This window comes from Canis lupus, chromosome 3, assembly GCF_011100685.1.
Source record: "Canis lupus familiaris isolate Mischka breed German Shepherd chromosome 3, alternate assembly UU_Cfam_GSD_1.0, whole genome shotgun sequence".
In the NCBI taxonomy this organism is placed as follows: Eukaryota; Metazoa; Chordata; class Mammalia; order Carnivora; family Canidae; genus Canis; species Canis lupus.
The window spans coordinates 60,627,334-60,647,347 of record NC_049224.1 but is presented as its reverse complement, the minus strand read 5'-3'; the positions used below and the strand labels follow the sequence as shown (position 1 = coordinate 60,647,347).

General features: G+C 52.2%; 1 protein-coding gene across 2 annotated transcripts in view; it reads right to left on the bottom strand.

Annotated features, from left to right (window-relative positions):
* Positions 1–6,453: 6,453 nt before the first annotated feature.
* Positions 6,454–20,014, bottom strand: part of HTRA3 (HtrA serine peptidase 3) — a 30,883-nt gene continuing 17,322 nt past the window's right edge. The window contains exons 5-9 of one of the 2 annotated variants that reach the window (XM_038533159.1): positions 19,940–19,972; positions 18,463–18,577; positions 10,870–10,918; positions 8,980–9,075; positions 6,454–7,590 (exon numbers count right to left, since the gene is read on the bottom strand). In XM_038533159.1, coding sequence (XP_038389087.1) covers positions 7,425–7,590; positions 8,980–9,075; positions 10,870–10,918; positions 18,463–18,577; positions 19,940–19,972 — 459 coding nt within the window. In that variant the 3' untranslated portion in view covers positions 6,454–7,424. Of the gene's footprint in view, positions 7,591–8,979; positions 9,076–10,869; positions 10,919–16,919; positions 17,656–18,462; positions 18,578–19,939; positions 19,973–20,014 lie in introns of those variants that run through there. The other variant, XM_038533160.1, reaches the window with a different exon arrangement.

Below are 20,014 nucleotides of genomic sequence, written 5' to 3'. Positions count from 1 at the left end.
GGAGCAAAATCCTATGTGAACCCTTGGAAAAAGGGAGATTGCAAACCTGGTGCACTTATGAACACAAAAGTCTCAAGCAAAATATTAGCAAGAATATAAAAAAGGGTAAGACATCATAATAAAATTAGATTTTGTCCGGTAATTCAAAATTGGTAAAATATTTCAAAATCAATGCATTTCCCTATATTAACAGAATAGGGGAGGAATCATTTAATCATGTTAGTAGAAGCAGAAAAGACTTTGTTAACATCAGTATTCATGCATAATAAAATCCCTTAGCGGGATCCCTGGGTGGCGCAGTGGTTTGGCGCCTGCCTTTGGCCCAGGGCGCGATCCTGGAGACCCGGGATCGAATCCCACGTCGGGCTCCCGGTGCATGGAGCCTGCTTCTCCCTCTGCCTGTGTCTCTGCCTCTCTCTCTCTCTCTGTGTGACTATCATAAATAAATAAAAAAAAATTTTAAAAAATCCCTTAGCAAACTAGGAATAAAAGGGAACTTTCTTAAGCTGACAAAGGGTAACTACAACAAAACTACAGCAAACATTATTCTGAGGGTGAAATGTTGAAAGATTTCCCTTTGAGATCAGGAACGAGATTAAGATGCCCATTCTCATTATTTCTGCATGACATTGAATAAGAGGTTTAGCCAGTGCAGTAGAGCAAGAAGAAGTAAAAGGTATTAGGATTGAAAGGAAAGAAATAAAACTCATTATTTATATGTGATGTGACTGAATATATAGAAAGTCCAAAGTAATCAATTGTGAGAATTAACAAGTGATTTTGGCAAGATTGTTGTCTACAGGCCAGTATAAAACATGATGAACAATAAGAAGAAATCTTAAAAAACAGGTTGATATATCAGCAAAGGTTCAGAAATTAAAACAAAAATCAAAGGATACCATTTAAAATATCAAATGTGAACTATTTACACAGAAAACTATACATTACTTGGAGAAATTAATGAAAATGCAAATAAGTGAGCGAACACCCAAGTTCATGTATTCGAAGCCTGAATATCATAAATGTCACCTCCCTCAGAGCTGACCTATAGATTCATCGCCTTTCTAACCAAATTCACAAGGGGTGGAACTTGGTGAATTTATTCTAAAACATATGCAGAAAGACAAAGAATCAAGGATACTTAAGCACTTTTGAAGGACAAGTATAGGAGGGTGGCTTTACTGCACTGGATAACAAACTATGTCATAAAGCTGAAATAACTAGGATAGGGTGGTGTTGGGGCAAGGGCACAGAAAGAGCAATAGGGCAAAAGGGGTCCAGAGACAGACTTACATGCATATGGGAGATTGGTTTATGGCAAAGGAGGAAGAGGATGTATCTTTCCAATAAATGGCTTATGGGACAGTCAGCTCTCCATCTGTCCACATGCAGCAAATGAAACCTGACCTCTCCTGTGCTCCACATACAGAAGTCATCTAGTGTAAAACGTATCAAGTGTCAGGAGCTTAACAGGAAGATAGGGACCTACGGGGCGGGAAGACACTTTCTAGGTCAGACATGAAGACATGAGCTATAAAGGAGAAGATTGGTAAATTGGGCTATTAAAACCAACCTTTCTGTTCATCAAGGGACACCATTTGGAGAGTGAAATGTAAGCCACAGAGAGGAAGAAGGTATTTCCAGTGCATAGAAAACAGAAGAGAGCTCATTTCTGTGGTATGCAAGAGAACTACCCAGCGACGAGGAGAAGGCGGATCAGGAGATTAACTGGCCAGACTTGAAAGCTACACACAAGGAAGGATGCCCAGACAGCCGATGAGTGTTTGAAAAGTTGCCCGACCTCCGAGGGGTCATGGATTTGCGAACTGAAATCAAGAGCCACTGCTCTGTGCCCACAGAACGCCTCCAATTCAAGGCTGGCCACACACCTTGCGACAAATTAGTAAAACCACTTAGGAAAGCTTGTGTTTCTACCAAAACGGAATATGCAGACACCCAGTGACCCGGGAGCTTCACTTGCAGGAACACACCCAACGGAAACGCTCACACAAGTCACTGGAGATGCGCTCAGAGATGTGCACGCCTGCACGGCGGCCACAGCCCCACACCAGAGCCCCCCGAGTGTCTGTAACAGGAGACCGGATGGACACGGGTGGGAGGCTACGCGGGGTGAAAATCAACTCACTACTGCTGCACGCAGCAGCATGGGTGACTCACAAGCATACTGTCAGCCCAGAAGCCGGACCCAGGTGAGCGCGGCTATGAGAGTCCATTTACAGCAGTTAGAGAAGCAGGCAAAGCCCAGCTTGTGCGGAGCGATGCGCGCACAGGTGGTAGAGCCACGGAGGAGTGGGAGGGGTGCTGACCACCAGGGGGTTCTCGGGAGCCTCTGGGGGGGCGAGGCAGCGCGGGGGTCGTCAGCGCTCTGGCTCTCGACTTGGCAGGTGGTGATGTGTTCGCTTTCTGAGAATACAGATGACCCTTGAACTACACGGATTTGAACTACAAGGGTCCGCTTAGACGCGGATTTTCTTCCATAGATACTGTAAACGTGCTTTCTCTTCCTTTTGATTTTCTCAGTAACATTTTTTTTCTCTAGCTTATTTTATTATCCAGTACATGACACATGCAATATACAAAATACATGATAATCAGTATTTTTTGTTATTGGTAAGGCTTCTGGTCAACAGTGGACTATTAGTAGTTATGTTTCAGGGAGTCAAAAGTTAAATGTGGATTTTGGCTGTGTAGGGGGTCAGTGCCTCTAATGCCTGTGATGTCCAAGGGCCAACTGTACATTCAAGTGTTAGGTCTGGGCACTTTTCTGTATGTGTGTCACACTTCATGATAAAAATGATTTAGGAAAAAGGAAAACGTTTCAAGCATGTCAGCTCTTCACTCACCACCCACCCCTGTACTTCTTTGTGAAAACATTTACTGGAGAAAACATTTTAACCAAAAGGAAAAACAAATTTATAAAAGAGGAAGAAATTGAATCCAGGAAAAGTAGGTGTAACCCTAATGTGCTGAGTGAAATGTCCACAAGCGTGCATCACGCCAAAAATTGGTGCAATCGAGAGTGGAACAGTTTCACGGATGCTTTTGTGTACACACTCACATTTGTGCAGTGCACATTCATGTGTACCATGTGTACATGTATGTCTGTTCCATGTACACACTTGTGTATGACATGAGTGCACACATATCCATGCCATGTGCATGCTCACCTGTGCTGTGGGTACAAGTGTGCCCATCTCGTCCTTATTACATTGACCTGGCCAGGGTTGGGAGGGGCTGGGTTGTGGGTCTGGGAGGATTGAGGGAGGTGGGCTGGGGCACCCTACAGCTAGCTGGCCACCCCTGACCGAGTCTCCTCTGGAGCTGAGAAGCTAGAGGGCAGGGGTGCCTGAGGTGTGTGACCACTGTGTGAGGACACCAGAGCCAGTGTCAATGCACTAACGTCAAAGTGTGGGCAGGTGTGGTTTCTCCTGGAGGCTCCAGGGGACAGCTGTTCCCTCCAGCTTCTAGAACCTTCCTGTGGCACAGCCCCTTCTTCACATCCCCCCAGCCTCTGCTTCTGTCCCTACATCTTCCACTCTGACCCTCCTGCCTCCTTCTGGTCAGGACCCTGTGACCCCAGGGGCTGCCCAGATCATCCAGGATAACCTTCTGTGTCAGGAGCCTTCACTTGACCATGGCCATGAGGTCTCTTTGGCCATGTGTGTGATGTCCTGATTCCGGGGTTGTGATGCAGATGATTGGAGGGAGCAAGGCAGGCACAAGGGAGCCTGGGCAGCGTTCAGGTGGATGGAGCAGCTTGCACAAGGCAAAGGCTGGAAGAAGCAGGTGAAGCAGAGGGAGAGAGTACAGAGATGGACAAAAAACCTGAAGAATGTGGACTAAGAGCAGGGCAGCGGGGGTCAGGTATGTCCACATTGACTCAGGGCTGGGGCAGGTGTCGGCAGACAGGCCCCCAGCTCCAGTGTCCCCAGGCACCACTCAAGCCTCAACAGGTGCCCTGCTGTTTTTCCTGGCATCTGACCCTTTCCAGAGCTTACATCTTCGGTGACCTGTGTTCTGGATCCGCTAATCCTCTTGGGTGTGGGGAGGGGCCCTGGAAGGAGGAAGACGCTGTGCCCCCCGGGATCTGCCCCTCCTGGAGAACCTGGCCCAGCCCCACGCGCTCAGGCGGCGGATGTTTGTTCTGCTGCAGCTGTAGCCGCAGCTGTCTGCTCCAACCCAGCCCTGGTCCCCCGGAGCCCAGCCGTGAGCTCACGTGTGACCCCAAACCCTACTCTCAAGGCCGAAGTTCCCGCCTCTGTCCAATGGGGCGCTTGGAGCCAGGGACCTGCAATGCTCCTCCCGGTCCTGTCCTTCCTGGATCCCAGGTGTTTACAAGGGCCCCAGGCTGGAACAGGGTGCTCCTCTCCTAGGGTGCTGCCCTTGTCAGTGCCCCGTTTATAGCTCCCAGGTCAGATAGTGGAGGGGTGGGCTGCAAACCCAGACACTGGGGGTTGCCTCAGGGGCCTGGGGGTTGCGTAATAGCTCTCAGCAGCTGGCAGGCTCTGGAAAAGTTGTTTTTCACCGGGTGCAGCTGGAGGAGCACTGGGGAAGTTAGCTCCTCTCAGCTGAGGGCGGGGGAGGGGCGGGGGTGCAGGCTGGGTGGCTGGCAGACAGAGGGCTTGAACACCACAGAGCCCACTCCCACCGCTGCAGCCCCCCGGGGTCAGGCGAGGGCTCCTTCCTCCCCAGGGAGTGGCAAGCACAGGCCAAGCATAGAGCTGAAGTCCCCAACACGGCTCAGCCAGAAAGGGGCAAAGCCAAGACCACAGCCCAGGCTGGGCTGACTCCCAAGCTCAGAGACCCCCACTTCCCAGCAGGACGACCTGAGGTGGGGGCAGATGGCCCTGGTCATCCCGGGGGCCGGTGGCAGAGAGTGAGAGGATGCCAAGTGACATTCTGGAGCACTGTTGGGGCCAAACCCTGAGTCAGGAGCCTCTACATGACATTTAACTCCATGTTGGCTGCAGCAAAGCAGGTGCCTTCTGGCCGAGCCCCGGGTCTCTCTGGGCAGTGGCCACCCCCTTGCTGTGCCTCTGTCCCCTTCCTTTCACCTTCTCCAGACTCAAGCATTTTGGGGTGCAGTGGTGGGGAAGGGGTTGCTGTCTGGCTGCCATGGGTGCTCCTGGAGGCCGTGTTCAGGGAGTTTGGTCTATCCAAGGCCCAGACCTTGGGACAAAGTCCCTGAAATGCTCGAGATCCTCCACCACCTTTGAGGTGTCCTGCAGCTGCAAGGGACAGTCCTGGGCTGGCCGTTGGTGGTCGCTTGAGTGTCCGTGGCTGTCTGCCCTTGGCCTGAGCGTTTTCTCCAGCTCAGCCTCATGCAGGGCAGCCTGGGCACCAGGACCTTGTTTCCCACAGAGCAGACCCAGGGCCCCCGTGTGGCCTGGGTGTGGGGAGCGGTGCTCAGTACACGTGGTAATCAGAGCCCAAGGATTGCAAAACCGGGGTGTTGAAGCAGATCACGGCGTCCTCACTTACAGCTGCTTGCGATAGTTTCTGGTCCTTTCCCAGGGTGGGTGCCAGGTGCTCTTTGGTCTGATTCTCTCCATCTAGCTGGCTGGCCACAGTGCACAGCCAGCTGCATCCAGCATCACCAATGCCTGGTGTGCCTGTCTCATGAGTCCCTTTAGGTACCAAGCAGAATTCCCACGGCGGCCTACGGTCACAGCCACCTGGGGCCATCTTCTAAAAGTGCCCCATGGTGGGCTTATTTAAATCTGGACCTGTCGAGCCTCAGGATCTCAGAGCCTGGAAGGGCTTGAAGTCCTGCAGTTGTTCACTCCTCCCTAGGGAGAAGGTGTCCAGCAGTTACACAGCCGCCCAGAGGCCAGCTGGGCAAGCCCTGCCGCCCTGCAAGGCTGGGACCAGGGGGGTCCAGAACCCAGGCCTGGGCCCCTCCCTCTCAGATCAGCTGGGCACCCAGCTTGCTCACCTCACCTTGGGGCCCTCCGCTTATTACTAGGGGGCCTGCCCTGGGCAACTCATGGCTCTATACCCTGCTCGGAGCCCCCCACCCCCTGCCCCTGCTGCATCCCTGGGCAATCTGCTTTGTCTCTTCCTGCCTTCTTTCCCCATCACTGGCGGGTCTGAAGCAAGGGTGATGTGGAGCAGATACAGAGAAGCTTTAGGACTGGCACACTAGCCTGGCTCAGCTGGGCTCACAGTAAGCCAGGTACCCTTCCAAGTGCTCTGCCCCCTGGCCTCGGGGACAGTGGTATCGGTGTTCCTCCCGCACCTGGGTTGAGGACAAGGCAGGGGCAGGGAGACGTCTTGCCGAGACCACAGACTAGGAGCAAGTGGGGAGCCGGCCCTATGCCCCAGGGCCTGGGGTGGTTCCCAGGCCTTTGGCTGACTGGAAAATCAGCTCCAGATCCAAGAGAAGCTGTGGCTGGCGGGGGTGGGCTACCCTGAGTATCCGCGGGCTGAAGACCATGTGCTTGTAAACTTTAATTTCCATACAGTAGAGAAACATACAGTACAAGCATACGGGGGAATCCACTGTACAGCGAAGCTCACAAATACACCTCGACACATAACGCGCGCTCCCCAGCCGCTCTGGTGGGTGATTCCAGGAGTCGACCGCCCCTTGCTGAACAGCACAGGGGAGGCGAAGCTGGCTCAGTCCTCGTCACCCCTCCCCCTGTCAGGGGGCTTCCTCTGCCCCCTGCCCCATGGGCACCTTCAGGAAGACAGGTGGCCTTCCAGAGGGTGTCAGGCACTCTGCTCCTGGCCAGGCTCTCTCCCGCCTGGGAAGCCACAGGGCTTGGGTGAGAAGCCAGGGTACCCTTGGGACCAATCTGGGCCAGGTCCCCACACTTGACTCCCAAAGGGAGTCAGACACGGCCACCCTCCAGGGCCTCCAGGCTGGCGGAGCAACAGCCCGGGTCATTCAATGTGGTGGACACTGTGGTGTCTGGTGCAGGGGATGAGAGGCCTTTCTCGGGGAGGACAGGCTCGGGAACTGACCTGAGCAGGTGAGTGGGAGGGGAGGTGGGGTAGGAGCAGCCTGGGCATTCAGACAGAGTTGGACAGGTGTAAAGGCAGGGGCGTAGAAGGGAGGGTGGGAGCTGTGAGGGAACTCCAGAGGAGTGTTCTGGATATCCTGGGCACTTGGAAGGTGGCCTTCAGGAGCATCTGTACAAGGGAGGCATCCAGCTGTCCCCATGGCACGATCACATAGAAGTCAACCTTCCTGAGGCTGAGGTGGGTCCCTGGCCAAGCCCTGCCTGCGGCTCTGGCCCTGGACGGCCAGGAGGAGGCCACTGGCTCTGCTGAGGACCGTCTGTGGTCCTTCGTCCTGACCCCGTGGGAGGCCGTGGCTCTGGATGGGACCTCTCAGCTGGCACCCGTCCCAGGCTGCAGGCTCTGGCACTCGGCAATGTGGGGAGGGGGCCCCACCCTCACAGAACCACCTCCGGAGAGATGCTGAACAGGATGTCATCATTCCCCCGCCGCACCTCCAGCAGCAGAGGGGACTCCGTCAGGACAGCCTCCTGCAGCTCACTTGAGTCCGCCAGAGGGCGCCCGTTGACCTTGACGATGATGTCGCCATCTTGGATGCCCCCTCTGCCAATGGAGAGACACCCAGTTACTGCACGTTCCCCCCACCCCCGGGGCCCAGACCCTGCTTGGGGGACAATCAGGTGAACAGAAGCAGTTTAAGAAAAATCATTTCAACCAGTAAGAACAGTGTCCTGACTCCAAGGTTCCTACACCAGGTGGAAACCAATGTCCTACAATGGCTTGTGTTTTGTGAGCTGGCTTCTTCTCTATATCACGAGGGCCTGGGTTCAAGTTCTGGGTGCAGTTCTTTTAGCTGGGCTGCCACATGTCAGACTCTTGGCCCCTTTGAGCCTCAGTTTGCACATCTGCAGTCCTATGTGGGAACACACCTGCAGATTTCGAGGTCCAGGCTGCAGTGAGGGCTAACAGATTAGGTAGCCTCGGTCAGCAGCAGCCACCCTTGCTACTGATCCCATCACTTTGGCTCTTGAGGCGGCCTGCCTGTGGCCACTCCTGGTAACTGCTGAAACCCTCAGTTTGGTGGTAATTCTTTGGTTTCATGGGTCTATGTTCCAACAACTTCTATTGCAGGCCAGCTGTGGACTGAGCCCATGTGCTACAGGGTCCACAACTTCCTGCATAGCCGCTGAAGCAGCACAGCACAGAAAACAGGAAGAGAGGTCCTCTTTGGCTGAAGGGGCCCTGTCGGGCTGGAGGCCTGCCTGTCTGGCTCCCCTCCATTCCACACCTTGCCCTCATCCCTCACAGACCCCATGTGCATGACCTCCAGCTCCAGGGATTACCATTTAGACCACTGACTGGATGCAGCCCACCCACCATACTGACTGGTGACCTGTGGCAAAGGAGGGAAGAGGCTTGCTCAGATCCCTTCTGGGCCCTACATGGGCCATACAAGCATGTGGTACCTGCACTACACTAGTTGCCTTGGCTCCTGGTGTTGCAGATAGTCAATATTTTTCTGGTACTTAGAGGTTTCAAAGAAAATAATGCTTTGTCTCATTTGGTCTGGACAAGGTCTCCTCAGAGGAGAAAGAGTAGGCCCAATTGTGTCCATTTTGTAGATGAGGAAATAGGCCTAGGAAGACCCAGGTGGGTCCAGCGGGCTGGTGGGAGGTAGGCTGGATTGGGGTTTGAGCTTTGAGGGGTCTCCACTACTCTGTCTCTCCTGACCCAAAGGAAAGGACATGCCCAGCCATGGAAGGGCAGTGCCAATGCTCTACGGGGTACTTAATCTCTCCAGCCCGCCCCTGGCTTAGATGATAGGCTAGAATGCCACCTGCCACTTCCATGCCATGTCATATGCCAGGAGCTCAAGGTTATGCAAGGTCACTGAAGTGGGCCCACCCTAGGCCTCGTGCCCACCCAACTCCACCCTCCAGGATGTCTGCTTCCCTCCAGTCTGGCTTCCCTGCTTCCCGTAGTACAGCCTACCTCTGAGAAGGTGAGTTTGGAACAACCTCTTGCACATAAATTCCACTGCTGACTGATGGGAAGTCTGGATTGCTGGCCTTTAGTTCTTCCACCAAACTGAAAAGGTAGTTCCACCATTAATGCATTTCTTCTGAGCCTCTAAACTGACTCCTTGGCAGAAAGCTACTCCCACCATTCCCCACCACCTGGGCCAGAAGAGGCATCTCCTTTAAATCTCGGCACTGTTCTGTCCCACCACTGACCACTCCGGGTTGTCACTGGTTCTTCTTAGTGTCCCCCACTTGACATGGGCTCCTCAAGAGAAAGTTTACTGAAGATGGATGGTTAGAAGTGTAGACAGGGGAAGGTGATGGATAGTTGGGAGGGTGGGCAGGACGAGGTATGAGAGGAAGGAAGGAAAGGTAGAAGGATGGATGAGAAAATGGATGGATGGAAGGAATGATGAATAAACAGATAGATGAAGGATGAGCAATGAGTGAGTCATGGACTGGATAGACAGAAGACTGGACAGGTGTGATAGATGGATGGAAGGATGGTATGATGGAGGGATGTGTGATGGATAGATGGAGGGATGGTGTGATGGATGGATGGACGGTGTGAAAGATTGATGGAATGATGATGGATGGATGAATTCTGGATGGATAGATGGATGGATGGATGGATGGATGGATGGATGGATGTGTGATGGATGAATAGACAGATGGGTAGTGTGACAGACTGATCAAAGGATGATGTGACGGATGGACAAATGGTGTGATGGATGGGTGGATGAAAGAGAGAAAGAAAGAACACATTTAGATAAATTGGTATATTGGTCTTGAATACAAATGGCTTCCAGATTTAATCCCTAGATTAACAGTTGATGAACTGGGAAGAATGATCATTTTAGAGGCTGCATAGGTTTGAGGGTATAGTCAGTTGAGCATGCTTTAGTTCTCCCCAGAGCCCTCAATGCAGTGACCTCCTTCTTCAAATTCTTGGACTTGACTTTGTATATTTTTCTCTCTCTGCTTCCCTTCTTTCCCTCCCTCTCTCCTTTTCCTTACCCACCGCACCCTTTATTTCACTATCAGTGTTTTAGCCACCTACTCTGCTGCATATGTGGTACTGATGATTGGAACACAGTTCTCACTCCCAAGGAGCTCAGGTTCAAAGTTGAGGGGACAGGGCAACTCCAGCCCATGAGACCAGTGTAATGCTTGGAAGGGAAAAACTTGTGCTTTTGCAGGGAGTAGAGGTGGTACTCCTCCCACTTGAGTGGCATGTGGAATAGAACAGTGCCTCCAAAAAATTCATGCCCACTCAGAACCTTAGAATGTGACTTTGTTTAGAAATAGGGTCTCTAAAGATCTCATTGGTTAAGGATCTCTAGATAGGGTCACCTTGACTTAGGATGGGACCTAAATCCAAGGACTGGTGCTTTTATAAGAGAAAGAAGGGGGATATTTGGACACAGATACACAGAGGAGGCCACATGAGGATAGAGGTAGAGATTGGGGTAATGTGGCTGCAACCTAAGAAACACCTGGAGCCCTGAGAAGCAGGGGAGGACTCTCTCCACAGAACCTTCAGTGGGAGCACAGACTTGCTGACACCCTGATTTTGGACTACTGGCATTCAGAATTGCCAAAGAATGGATTCCTATTGTCTTAAGGCACCAAGTTTGTGGTAATTTGTGAGTCCTCAGGGGGCTGAAGGAACCCATTAGACAAAGGAGGAAAAGGCATTGCAGGCAGAGGGTTGGCCTAAGCAAAGACTTGTGAGTCTGACTCTGTCTGGCCCGGTGGAACACTTGCAGGTGGCTGAGCACACCTGGGCAAGGTCTGGGAGGAGAGCTGAGGTGAGGGATGAAGATGGAGGGACAGCAGGGCTGCATCCTCAGACACTCACCTAGGTGTGATGGTCCGCATCCGTATGCCAATGAAACGCTTCTTCCAGTCTGAGAACAAAACATTATAGGACTCTGTTAGAGCTGTTATGAAAGACTCTGCCCTCCCTGAGGCACCAGGTGGGAGCCAAATTCCTCCCAGGAGCAGAAAGCAACAGGATCCATCCCATTTGCTCACAGGCCTAGAGTTGCCTCTCTCCTCCAGGCTGCCATTGAGGTGTTGGGAGATGTCCTGTCTAGTCTGGTGACTTCATGCCCATCCTTGCCCTCAGGTCCCATGCAACCACATCAGCCCCCACAGCTTCTCTGCTGCTGAGCCCCACACCCAAACCCCAGTGGCCAATGGGGCTCTCCTCTCCAGCCTCCATCTTGCAGGTTCCCCAAACTTTCCTGTTCAGATCTGAACTTGTTACCATCTCCTGTTTTCCCCATAAAATATAACATTAGCCAGTAATGCCTAGTGAGCACTAGCCATGTGCCAGGCCCTCCAGTTGAAGACTTAAACACACAACTTGTTAAGGCAGCAGCTCTATCTATCCCCTTGGCTGTGCCAACCTGTGACTTAGAAGTTCAGGTTAGCCCTAGAAGTAACATTTACTTATTTTGAATCACAAAACAAGTCTCAATACAATCAAAATGTTTTATCATAAAAACATGCTCTCTGACAACAATGAAATTAAAGTAGAAATCGCTAATAGGAGATTATCTAGAAGATTTCCAATAATTTTTTAAAAGATTTTATTTATTAATTCATGAGAGACACACAGAGAGAGGCAGACATAGGCAGAGGCAGAAAGAGGCTCCTTGCAGGGAGCCTAATGCAGGACTCCACCCCGGACCCCAGAATCATGCCCTGAGCTGAAGGCAGACACTCAACCACTGAGTCACCCGGGCATCCCAATTTCCAATAATTTAAAAACTAAACAACACACTTCTGAATAACCCATCTTTAAAGTAGAAATCAAAAGGAAATTAGAAAGTATTTAAAACTATATAAAAAAGGGAAATGACCTATTGACATTTGTGAGGTACAGGTGAAGTAGTACATGGAGGAAATTAATAATACCAGAGTGCGAATATCACAGAATAAGAAAGGTCTCACATCACTGATCTCAGCTTTTACCTTAAGAACCAGAAAGAGAAGAGCAAATGAAACCCAATGTAAGCAGAAGAAAGGGAATAATAAAGACTAGAAATTAGTGTGATAGAAAACCCAAATTTAATAGAGAATACATGAGCTACAGCTTATTCTTGGAGATCAATAAAATTGATAAGCTTTAAGCTAGACTGATCAATCAAAAGAAGAAAAAAGAAAAAGACAAGACAATTATCCATATCCGGATCAGGCATGGGAGAGGTGACATCACCACAGATCCTACAGTATTGAAAAGGTAGTAAGATGTAATTAATGAATAACTGGATGTCAACCCATCTGACAACTCAGATACAATGCACACATTTCTTAAAGTTTCTAAACTACTTGATCCCACTCAAGAAGAAGCAGATAACCATAGTAGCCCCCCCTCTATTTTGAAATTAAAAATCTTCCCACAAAGAAAACTTCAGGCCCAGATGGTCCCACAGGAGAATTCTACCTAATGTTTAGGAAAGAAATAGTATCCTCTCTGTACAAACTCTTCTAGAACATTGAAAATGAGTGAATACTTCTGTGATGTTGTGATTTTATAATAAGAAATACATGTTTCCATTTCCGTTTATGGTTCCCAGAACATGGCCCTTAAAACTTCTGTAATTCCCAGTGACAAGGGCTCTTTTGCTGCCAGCCCCTGAAGCCTCACAGTGATAAATGTGAGATTGGTATCTTCTGTAACTCACACCATAAACCCCTTTCAGCCACTCCTGAGTGTATGTTATGGAGGTGATTTTGAGAAGCCCCTAAGGATGGGGCTGGTTGCTAGGAAATCTATGATGTAATCAGGTGGTCAAACTTTCAACCCCAACCTCCACTCTGGGGAGAGGTGAAGAGCTGGAAGTGGAAATAATTGGCAGTGGCTGAACCAATCATGGTTCATAGCTTTACTACATAGTAAAGGCTCCATACAACCCCAAGAGGGCAGGTCAGAGAGCTTTTAGGTTGGTGAATGTGTAGGTGCTCTGCATCCTTTCCCAGACCTGTCTCGTGTATCTCTCCTATTGTTGTTCTTGAATTAATCTTCTTTATTTACACACAAACTGGTCATCTAGTAAGTAAACTGTTTTCCTGAGCTCTGTGAGTTCCTCCAGCAAATGATTAAACCCAACGAGGGAGCCAGCCAGTGGGTCAGAAGCACAGGTGACATCTTGGACTTGTGATTGGCATCTGAAATCGGGGACAGTCTTGTGCGACCTTAACCATGGCTTCTGACACTATCTTCAGGTAGCCAGTGTCAGACTTGGGTGAAATGGTAGGACAGCCAACTGGTACAGGGAAGCCCCTAACATTTGGTCAACAGGTGTCAAAAATAAAGCAGTCTTGGGATCCCTGGGTGGCTCAGCGGTTTGGCGCCTGCCTTTGGCCCAGGGCGTGATCCTGGAGTCCCGGGATCGAGTCCCACGTTGGGCTCCCGGCATGGAGCCTGCTTCTCCCTCTGCCTGTGTCTCTGCCTCTCTCTCTATGTCTATCACGAATAAATAAATAAATAAATCTTTAAAAAAGTAAAGCAGTCTTGTAGCAGAGAAATAAAGACAAAAAAGTGTTCTTCCTAAACAACTTCCCAACTATCATCCTGATACCAAAATCGGGAGGGAGAAAACTAGACCAACATCCCTCATGAAGACAGCTGCAAAAAACCTTTAGACATTTCCAACAAATGAAATCCAACAATATATACAAAGAATAATACATCACAATGGAAGGAGCTTTATGCCAGGAATGTAAGGATGGTATGACATTCAAAAATCAACCAATGCAATTTACCACATTAACAGACTAAGGGAAACCGTCATCTCAAAAAGTGCAGAAAAAGTGTTTGACAAAATCTTCTAACATCTGTTCCTAATAGAAACTACAAATAGAAGGGAACTTTTTCCATCCAATGAAGGACACCTACAAGCACTTCCTACTTGCTGGTGAGAGACTAGAGACTTCTCCCCAAGGGCAGAAACAACGAATGCCAGGACATCCATTCTCAACACTTATATTCAATATCGTATGGATACTCCAGCTAGGCAAGAACAAAAGAAAAAGCATCCAGGCTGGAAAGAAAGAAGCAAAACCATCTCTGTGCACAGACTACAGAATCATCTGTGATGGAGCCCACAAAAATTCCTACCAGCACAAGCTGTCAAGGTCACGGGATCTCTTACGATGAAACAACATACGAAAATCAACTTTATTTGTATATTGTAGTAACAAGCAATCGGAAATTGAAATTTAAAACAATTGCAATAATTGAAATTGGAATCAGGGGTTGGCAAGCTGATTCTAAAATCCATATGGAAATGCAAAGGATATGGAAAAACCAGGATGGCTTTGGAGATGGGACACAGTGGGACGGCTGGTGTCACCTGACCTGAAGACACTGCAGAGCTGCAATAATCAGGACAGAGTGAAGCTGGCATAGATGGACAGACAGACAGATAAGCCAGAGAGGATGGGCTCATTTTATTTTCAACAAAGGAGCAAATGCAGTTCAGTGGGGAAAAAGACAGTGCTAGAAAAACTGACTATCCAAAGCAGAAAGAAAAAAAAAGAACTTTGATTCATACTCGGTACTCTTTAAACAAATTAACTCAAAATGCATCATTGTCCTAACTTGAAGGCCTCAGAAAGTAAACTACTGGGAGATGTAGAAGTAAATTTTCCTGACTTTGGTGAGCCCAGATTTTTTGGATACAACTTCACATGCATGGTCCATTTAAAAAAAAACTGGTAAATGAGACTTCATAAAAATTTATAAAACATCCGCTCTTTGAAGGTGAAGTCAGGAAAATGAAAAGTTAAGCAGCAGGAAGAGACATTGGCAGCTCGTTTCCCCAACAAAGACTCCCATCCAGGATGCATCCAGACTCCTCTCAAAACCTAGTAAGAACATAAAATAACCCAACTTTTTAAAGTGGGCAAAATACCTAAACTGACATTTCTGCACAGAGGATGGATGGTTGGGAATGGGTGGCTCTGAGTGATGTGAGGCCAGGACGGTGAGGAGAGGCTCACAGCTCTGCAGGGCCCATGGCTTTGGTCTTTACCTCTAGCAGGTGCAGCCTGGGGACGCTTTCCAACAGAGGGGCCCATGGTCTGCCCTATGTTTTGAAAGGACCTCTGGGTTTGGAAGGGTTTGTGGGGACAAGGGCAGCTGAGCATCCCAGTATGGCACTCTGAGATGGGGCCAAGCTGGCTATGGGAATCTGGGAATCACTCCCTAGATGGCATTACAATCCATAGATGGGGCCAGGTCCTCAGAGGACAGGAGGGAAGCCCTAGCAGAGGCCTTGGCCCTGCGTCCTGCTCCTGCATGGAGCCGGCTCTCTGTCAGCTGCTCAGAACCCCAAGGTCATGCTTCAAAACAGGAAGGGGACTGAGCTTCCCGTGCTTGTGCGTGAGCAGTGCCTTGGCCGGGCAGATGTGCAGCCCTGCCACCCACAAGGCAGGGGCCTGCTCGTTAGAGTCCTTGGTTGGAAGCCCACTGCCCACCCCCCAGAGCCAGCAGGCCCAGCCCAATGTGGGGCTGGTGCAGGGGGGACGCACTGAGTCTCTAGGTCAGCAGACACCCTTGTGTCTCCTCCTTCACAGGGAGGTCACCCAGATGCGGAGGGTCCCATGCGCTGGGAACAAGGAGGTCGGCTGGAGGTCCTGCCCGAGTGCTCCTTCAAAGCCGGGCAGCTCCCCCTAAACTGCATGCACACTAACGCCACTGGACCGGGTTTGCTGTGTGGAACAGGAATTTCACAACAAAACCCCAAACCAAGGCAGAAAGCAGCTCACACTGGCAGTTTCTTGGGCATCAGGGCTGATCCCTGATCTGCCCCTGAACCCCATCCCAGGAAATGCCCCTCTGCCTTGCTCACACTTTGTACCCCGCCTTCCAAGCCTCACTGGCTCCAAGTTCAAAACTGACCAAGACCCAACCACTCCTCATCCTGCAGCTGCCGCCCTCCTTCCCCAGGCTGCCAGGAGCATTTCCTGTGGTGGACTCCCTACTGGCCCCTTCAGCGGCCCACCTGCCCCAGGCCCCCTCTGTATCCCCTCTCCTGCCCCCCACGGGCCTCCCTACTCTGCCCTCATAGGACATACTGGAGCTCCTGTGGCCCAGTGTCCCCGCTGGAATGAAAGCTCAGGGCTGCACGCGTGTTTGGCTCCCGACCCATGGGACCCCAGGCTCCGCGCAGGAATGACGTTCACTGTGGTTTCCTCTGCTCCCAGACCCGCTCTGCAGCCCTGACGCCGCTGAGTCCTGGTCCTAGCCGCTGCACTGGCAGAGAGCCGAGCTCAGGCTTCGGGGACACTACAGCCTCGGGCATCTTGAAGGAGGGACAGTGGGCTCCCCAGCACGGGTCCTGCCCGCCTCTCCTCTGCCTCCCGCTGCCGCCTCCTGCTCTACTGGGGAAGCACTCCAGCACGCAGGTGTCCCCGGTCTGCCTGGGACCTCGTGACCAGGGAACGTGCATTCTAGGGTCTTCTTGCCAGAACCTCTGGCGCCTCCCTGCAGCACAGGGCCACAGAGACACCCCCACCCCCGGGGGCAGGAGACGAGTGACAAGTCCACGCCCCAGGCTGGATGTGACCACTGGCTCCCATAGTTCAGAGAGGGGCAGATATCCATAACCACCTGGCCCCACTGACCCAAACACTCCTGGGTACACTCTAGTGCTAAGGCTGGCTGAACCCCAAAACTCCTGGGGCCTGACACTGAGGCTCCCTTGGACCAGCATGGTGGCTCCTCTTCCCCTAAGAGACCCCAGAGGCCTCTGCGCCCCACACCCTAGACAGGAACAAGAAACGCACCTTCACATCTCCTTGGTTTAAGGATGGTCTGTTTTAAAGAACTTTGGATTAACTGGTTAAGTATTTTGATAATTTTATTAAGAAAAAAAAAGCAGGAGTGAACACCAATCAATTTCAGAAGGGCTTTAAATTATAGATTCGGTCATCCAGCTAGGATTGATTGGGCTCTTTGATTCATCCACGTGTCCTGAGGGAGGTGACAGCTCTGGGGACAGGGAATGAGTGTTTCCCAGGGGGTCTGGGGTGAGGTGAGCACTGACAGGGACAGTCTCTGTACAATAAAGGAATGAACCCTGGTGGCCCCTGCTGGTTCTCATCTGAGAGAGGAGAGGAAGAGAGAAGCAAGAAGCAAGAGGACGCTATCATCCGCTTCCCAACAGTCACCTAACAGCTCAACCTGTGCAAAATGCAGATCCATCGACTTCCAGGAAGGTAGCCAAAGTCCAAGGCACCCTTGGAGCAGGAGGGAGGGTAATTATACTAGAAAAGCTCAGTTATTAGAGAAAGCATCAAGACTATGAAGGCGCAACCCTGGCTTGAGTTCTGAGCTTCCTGGCAGGCAAGGAGAAAAGATGTGGTGTTAAATGGTCCCCAACCCATCCAACAGAAAAAGCCTTCAGCTTCTTTAGGGAAGACTGGCTCTGCCCTGGCTCCTGGCCATCTTCACATGAGGGACACCGATGAACCCAATGGAGTCCTTCCTCAACAGTGGTTCTTCGCGTGACCAGTCCTCATGGCACTGGTCTCGGCCACACGGGGCTCCATGTGTTTGTCTGATGGAATCGTGGAGGACAGGGCCAGCATGAAGAAGCCCCATGCTCTCAATGAACTGCTGGTGAGGGGGCTGGGAGGAGACATGGAAGCAATTTGAAGGTGTGAGTGGTGGGGCTGAGGCAGATCTGGGCGTCGGCCAGGTGGGCACAGGAGACAAAATGGCAGGAGGGAGACATTCACTGGTTCACTGGGCTAAATGCAAGGCAGGAAGGTGGAGGCCACCAGGAAGCTCCCGAGATCAGGAGCCATATGACCCTCCCTCAGAAAGCAGCTGTGACCAACTTTAAGAGAGTGATGGGCAGGCCCTCACTGGGGAGAGTCACCCGTGGCTGGCCAAGGCCTCCACCAGGTGGATGCTCATGGCCATCCAGCAGTGGGAGAAGGCCTGGGCACCCCTGTGTGGGGTGCTGAGAGGAAGATGCCTTCCAGGGATTAGGGGCTTGGGCTCTGCTCCCCAGGGTACAGGCTCCCCTCTGGGACAGTCTGCATGACCTCAGGCTAGAAGCAGGAGTGCTCAGGGATGAGCACATGGGAGGGAGGGAGGATGGGGGAGAAAGGGTGGATAGGTAGGCAGAGGGGTAGATAAAAGGGCAGATGGGTAGATGGGGGGTGGGTGGATGAGTGGATGGAAGGGTGGGTGGGTGGATGGAAAGGAGGAGGGAAGGGAAGAGGAAGGATGGGGGCGGCGGGAGGAAGGGAGGGAAGGACACACTACCAGTTCTGTCTGCAGCCACCCAGAGAAGTGGAGCCTGGGGGACGGAAGCTGCTGGAGGTGGGAGGTGAGTGGGGGACCCCCAGCCAGAAGGGGAGCGCGTGCAGGAAAGCAGGGGGCCCCCTGCCCGTCCCCTCCCTCAGCAGCCCCGGGGCAGCGCCGCACCTTTGACGTGCTTGTCCTGGAACTCCGTGAGGAAGCGCGTGATGCGGTCCGAGGGGATGGCGAAGGAGATGCCGGCTGCCACCTTAAGCGTGTTGATGCCGATGACCTCGCCGTCCTGGGCAGGGCAGTCAGAGGGGCATCACTCGGGAGGGGGGCCCCAGCATCCTGTCTGCACCTGCCCCGAACCTGGCTTCCAGGGCCCACCTGGCCGGCACTGCCTCTTGCTGGGAGGCTCCTGGGGCATCCAGAAGCCATCCTGGGAGGCCCTTTGGGGTTCGCCTCCCACTCCTCCCTCCACACCTGGTCCCCTCTCTCCCTCTGCTCCTCAGGCGGTGCCCACTGAGGAGGAGCACACCTCCACCTCCACAGCATCCCAAGAGGCTGGAGCCCGGACAGGGGGCAGTGATGCCTATGGGCCTGGGGTCTCTCTCCTTTCCTCCTAGAAGTGGGGCTAGGGGTGTGAGGCCAGGGCAGCTTCCCATGCCCCCCCTCCATCCCCTGGAACTTGGCCTCCCGCCCTGCCCCTGCCCTGCACCCCTTCAAGGCTACAGCATGGATCAGCAGACACCTTGTTCTTGACACCCTTGAGAAGGTGCTCCTCCCTGCAGCCCAGCACGCACCCCTGCTTTTCTGGCCTCCAGCATAAAGCCTACCTGCACAGCTTTTATGAACACCCATGCTGTGGCCTCCCGTCCTGCTGAACACCTGCAGGGCTGCTCAGGGGGTGGGGGGGCAGGGTGAAGCTCCCTCTGACCCCTCCTGCTCATGTGGCGCCTTCTCCCTGGACTTTCTCCTGCGTGTCTCCTAAGCCCCAAACCCTTAGTCTCCACAGCCCAGATTAGACACTCCCGCCTCCAGGCAGCCCTCCCTGCCTGTATTTCTCCAGCGTCCCCTCACTGTTCCTCACATCACACTTGGGCGTGCTCGGGTCTGACACACTGTGGCATGGATGGGAGCTCCCTGGGGTGGGGATGGCAGCCGGTAATTCAGGGCCCAGGAGCTGAACTGATTTCTGAACTGAACTCCTGGTTTATTCTATAAATTTCACCTGGTATGAGAAGGAGTCCCACTCTGGGGCCCAGGACAGATGTGAGGGAGTGGTGACTGAGAGAACTGGGACAGAATGAGGATGCCCCCTCTCCTCGCATGTAAATGCAAGGATGGGGGCCCGGAGCAGTGACCAGCCCTGACCTGTGTCTCCCCTACCCCCCACCCCCCGTCCTCGCTGGGCATGTGGTCCCTGTCTGGCTGCTGTTCTGGGTCATCCTTATTCCTCTGACAATGCAGTATCTCTAGGGGGGATGGAGGCCCAGGGCAGCTGGTGCCTGGGGCCATGTCCTCCTTCCGGGCCTTCAGCCCAGCTATTGCGTGTGAAGCTTCAAGGTCCATCTTTGGGGTTGTATCCCGCCTCCAGGCTGTATGGCCACGGGAGCAGAGCCCCAGAGCACTAGAGGGCCCTACACTTGGGGACACTTACCAGGTTCACCAGGGGTCCCCCGGAGTTCCCGTACTGCAAGCAGAGGACACGCGACGTTAGGGGAGCCCTGAGCCC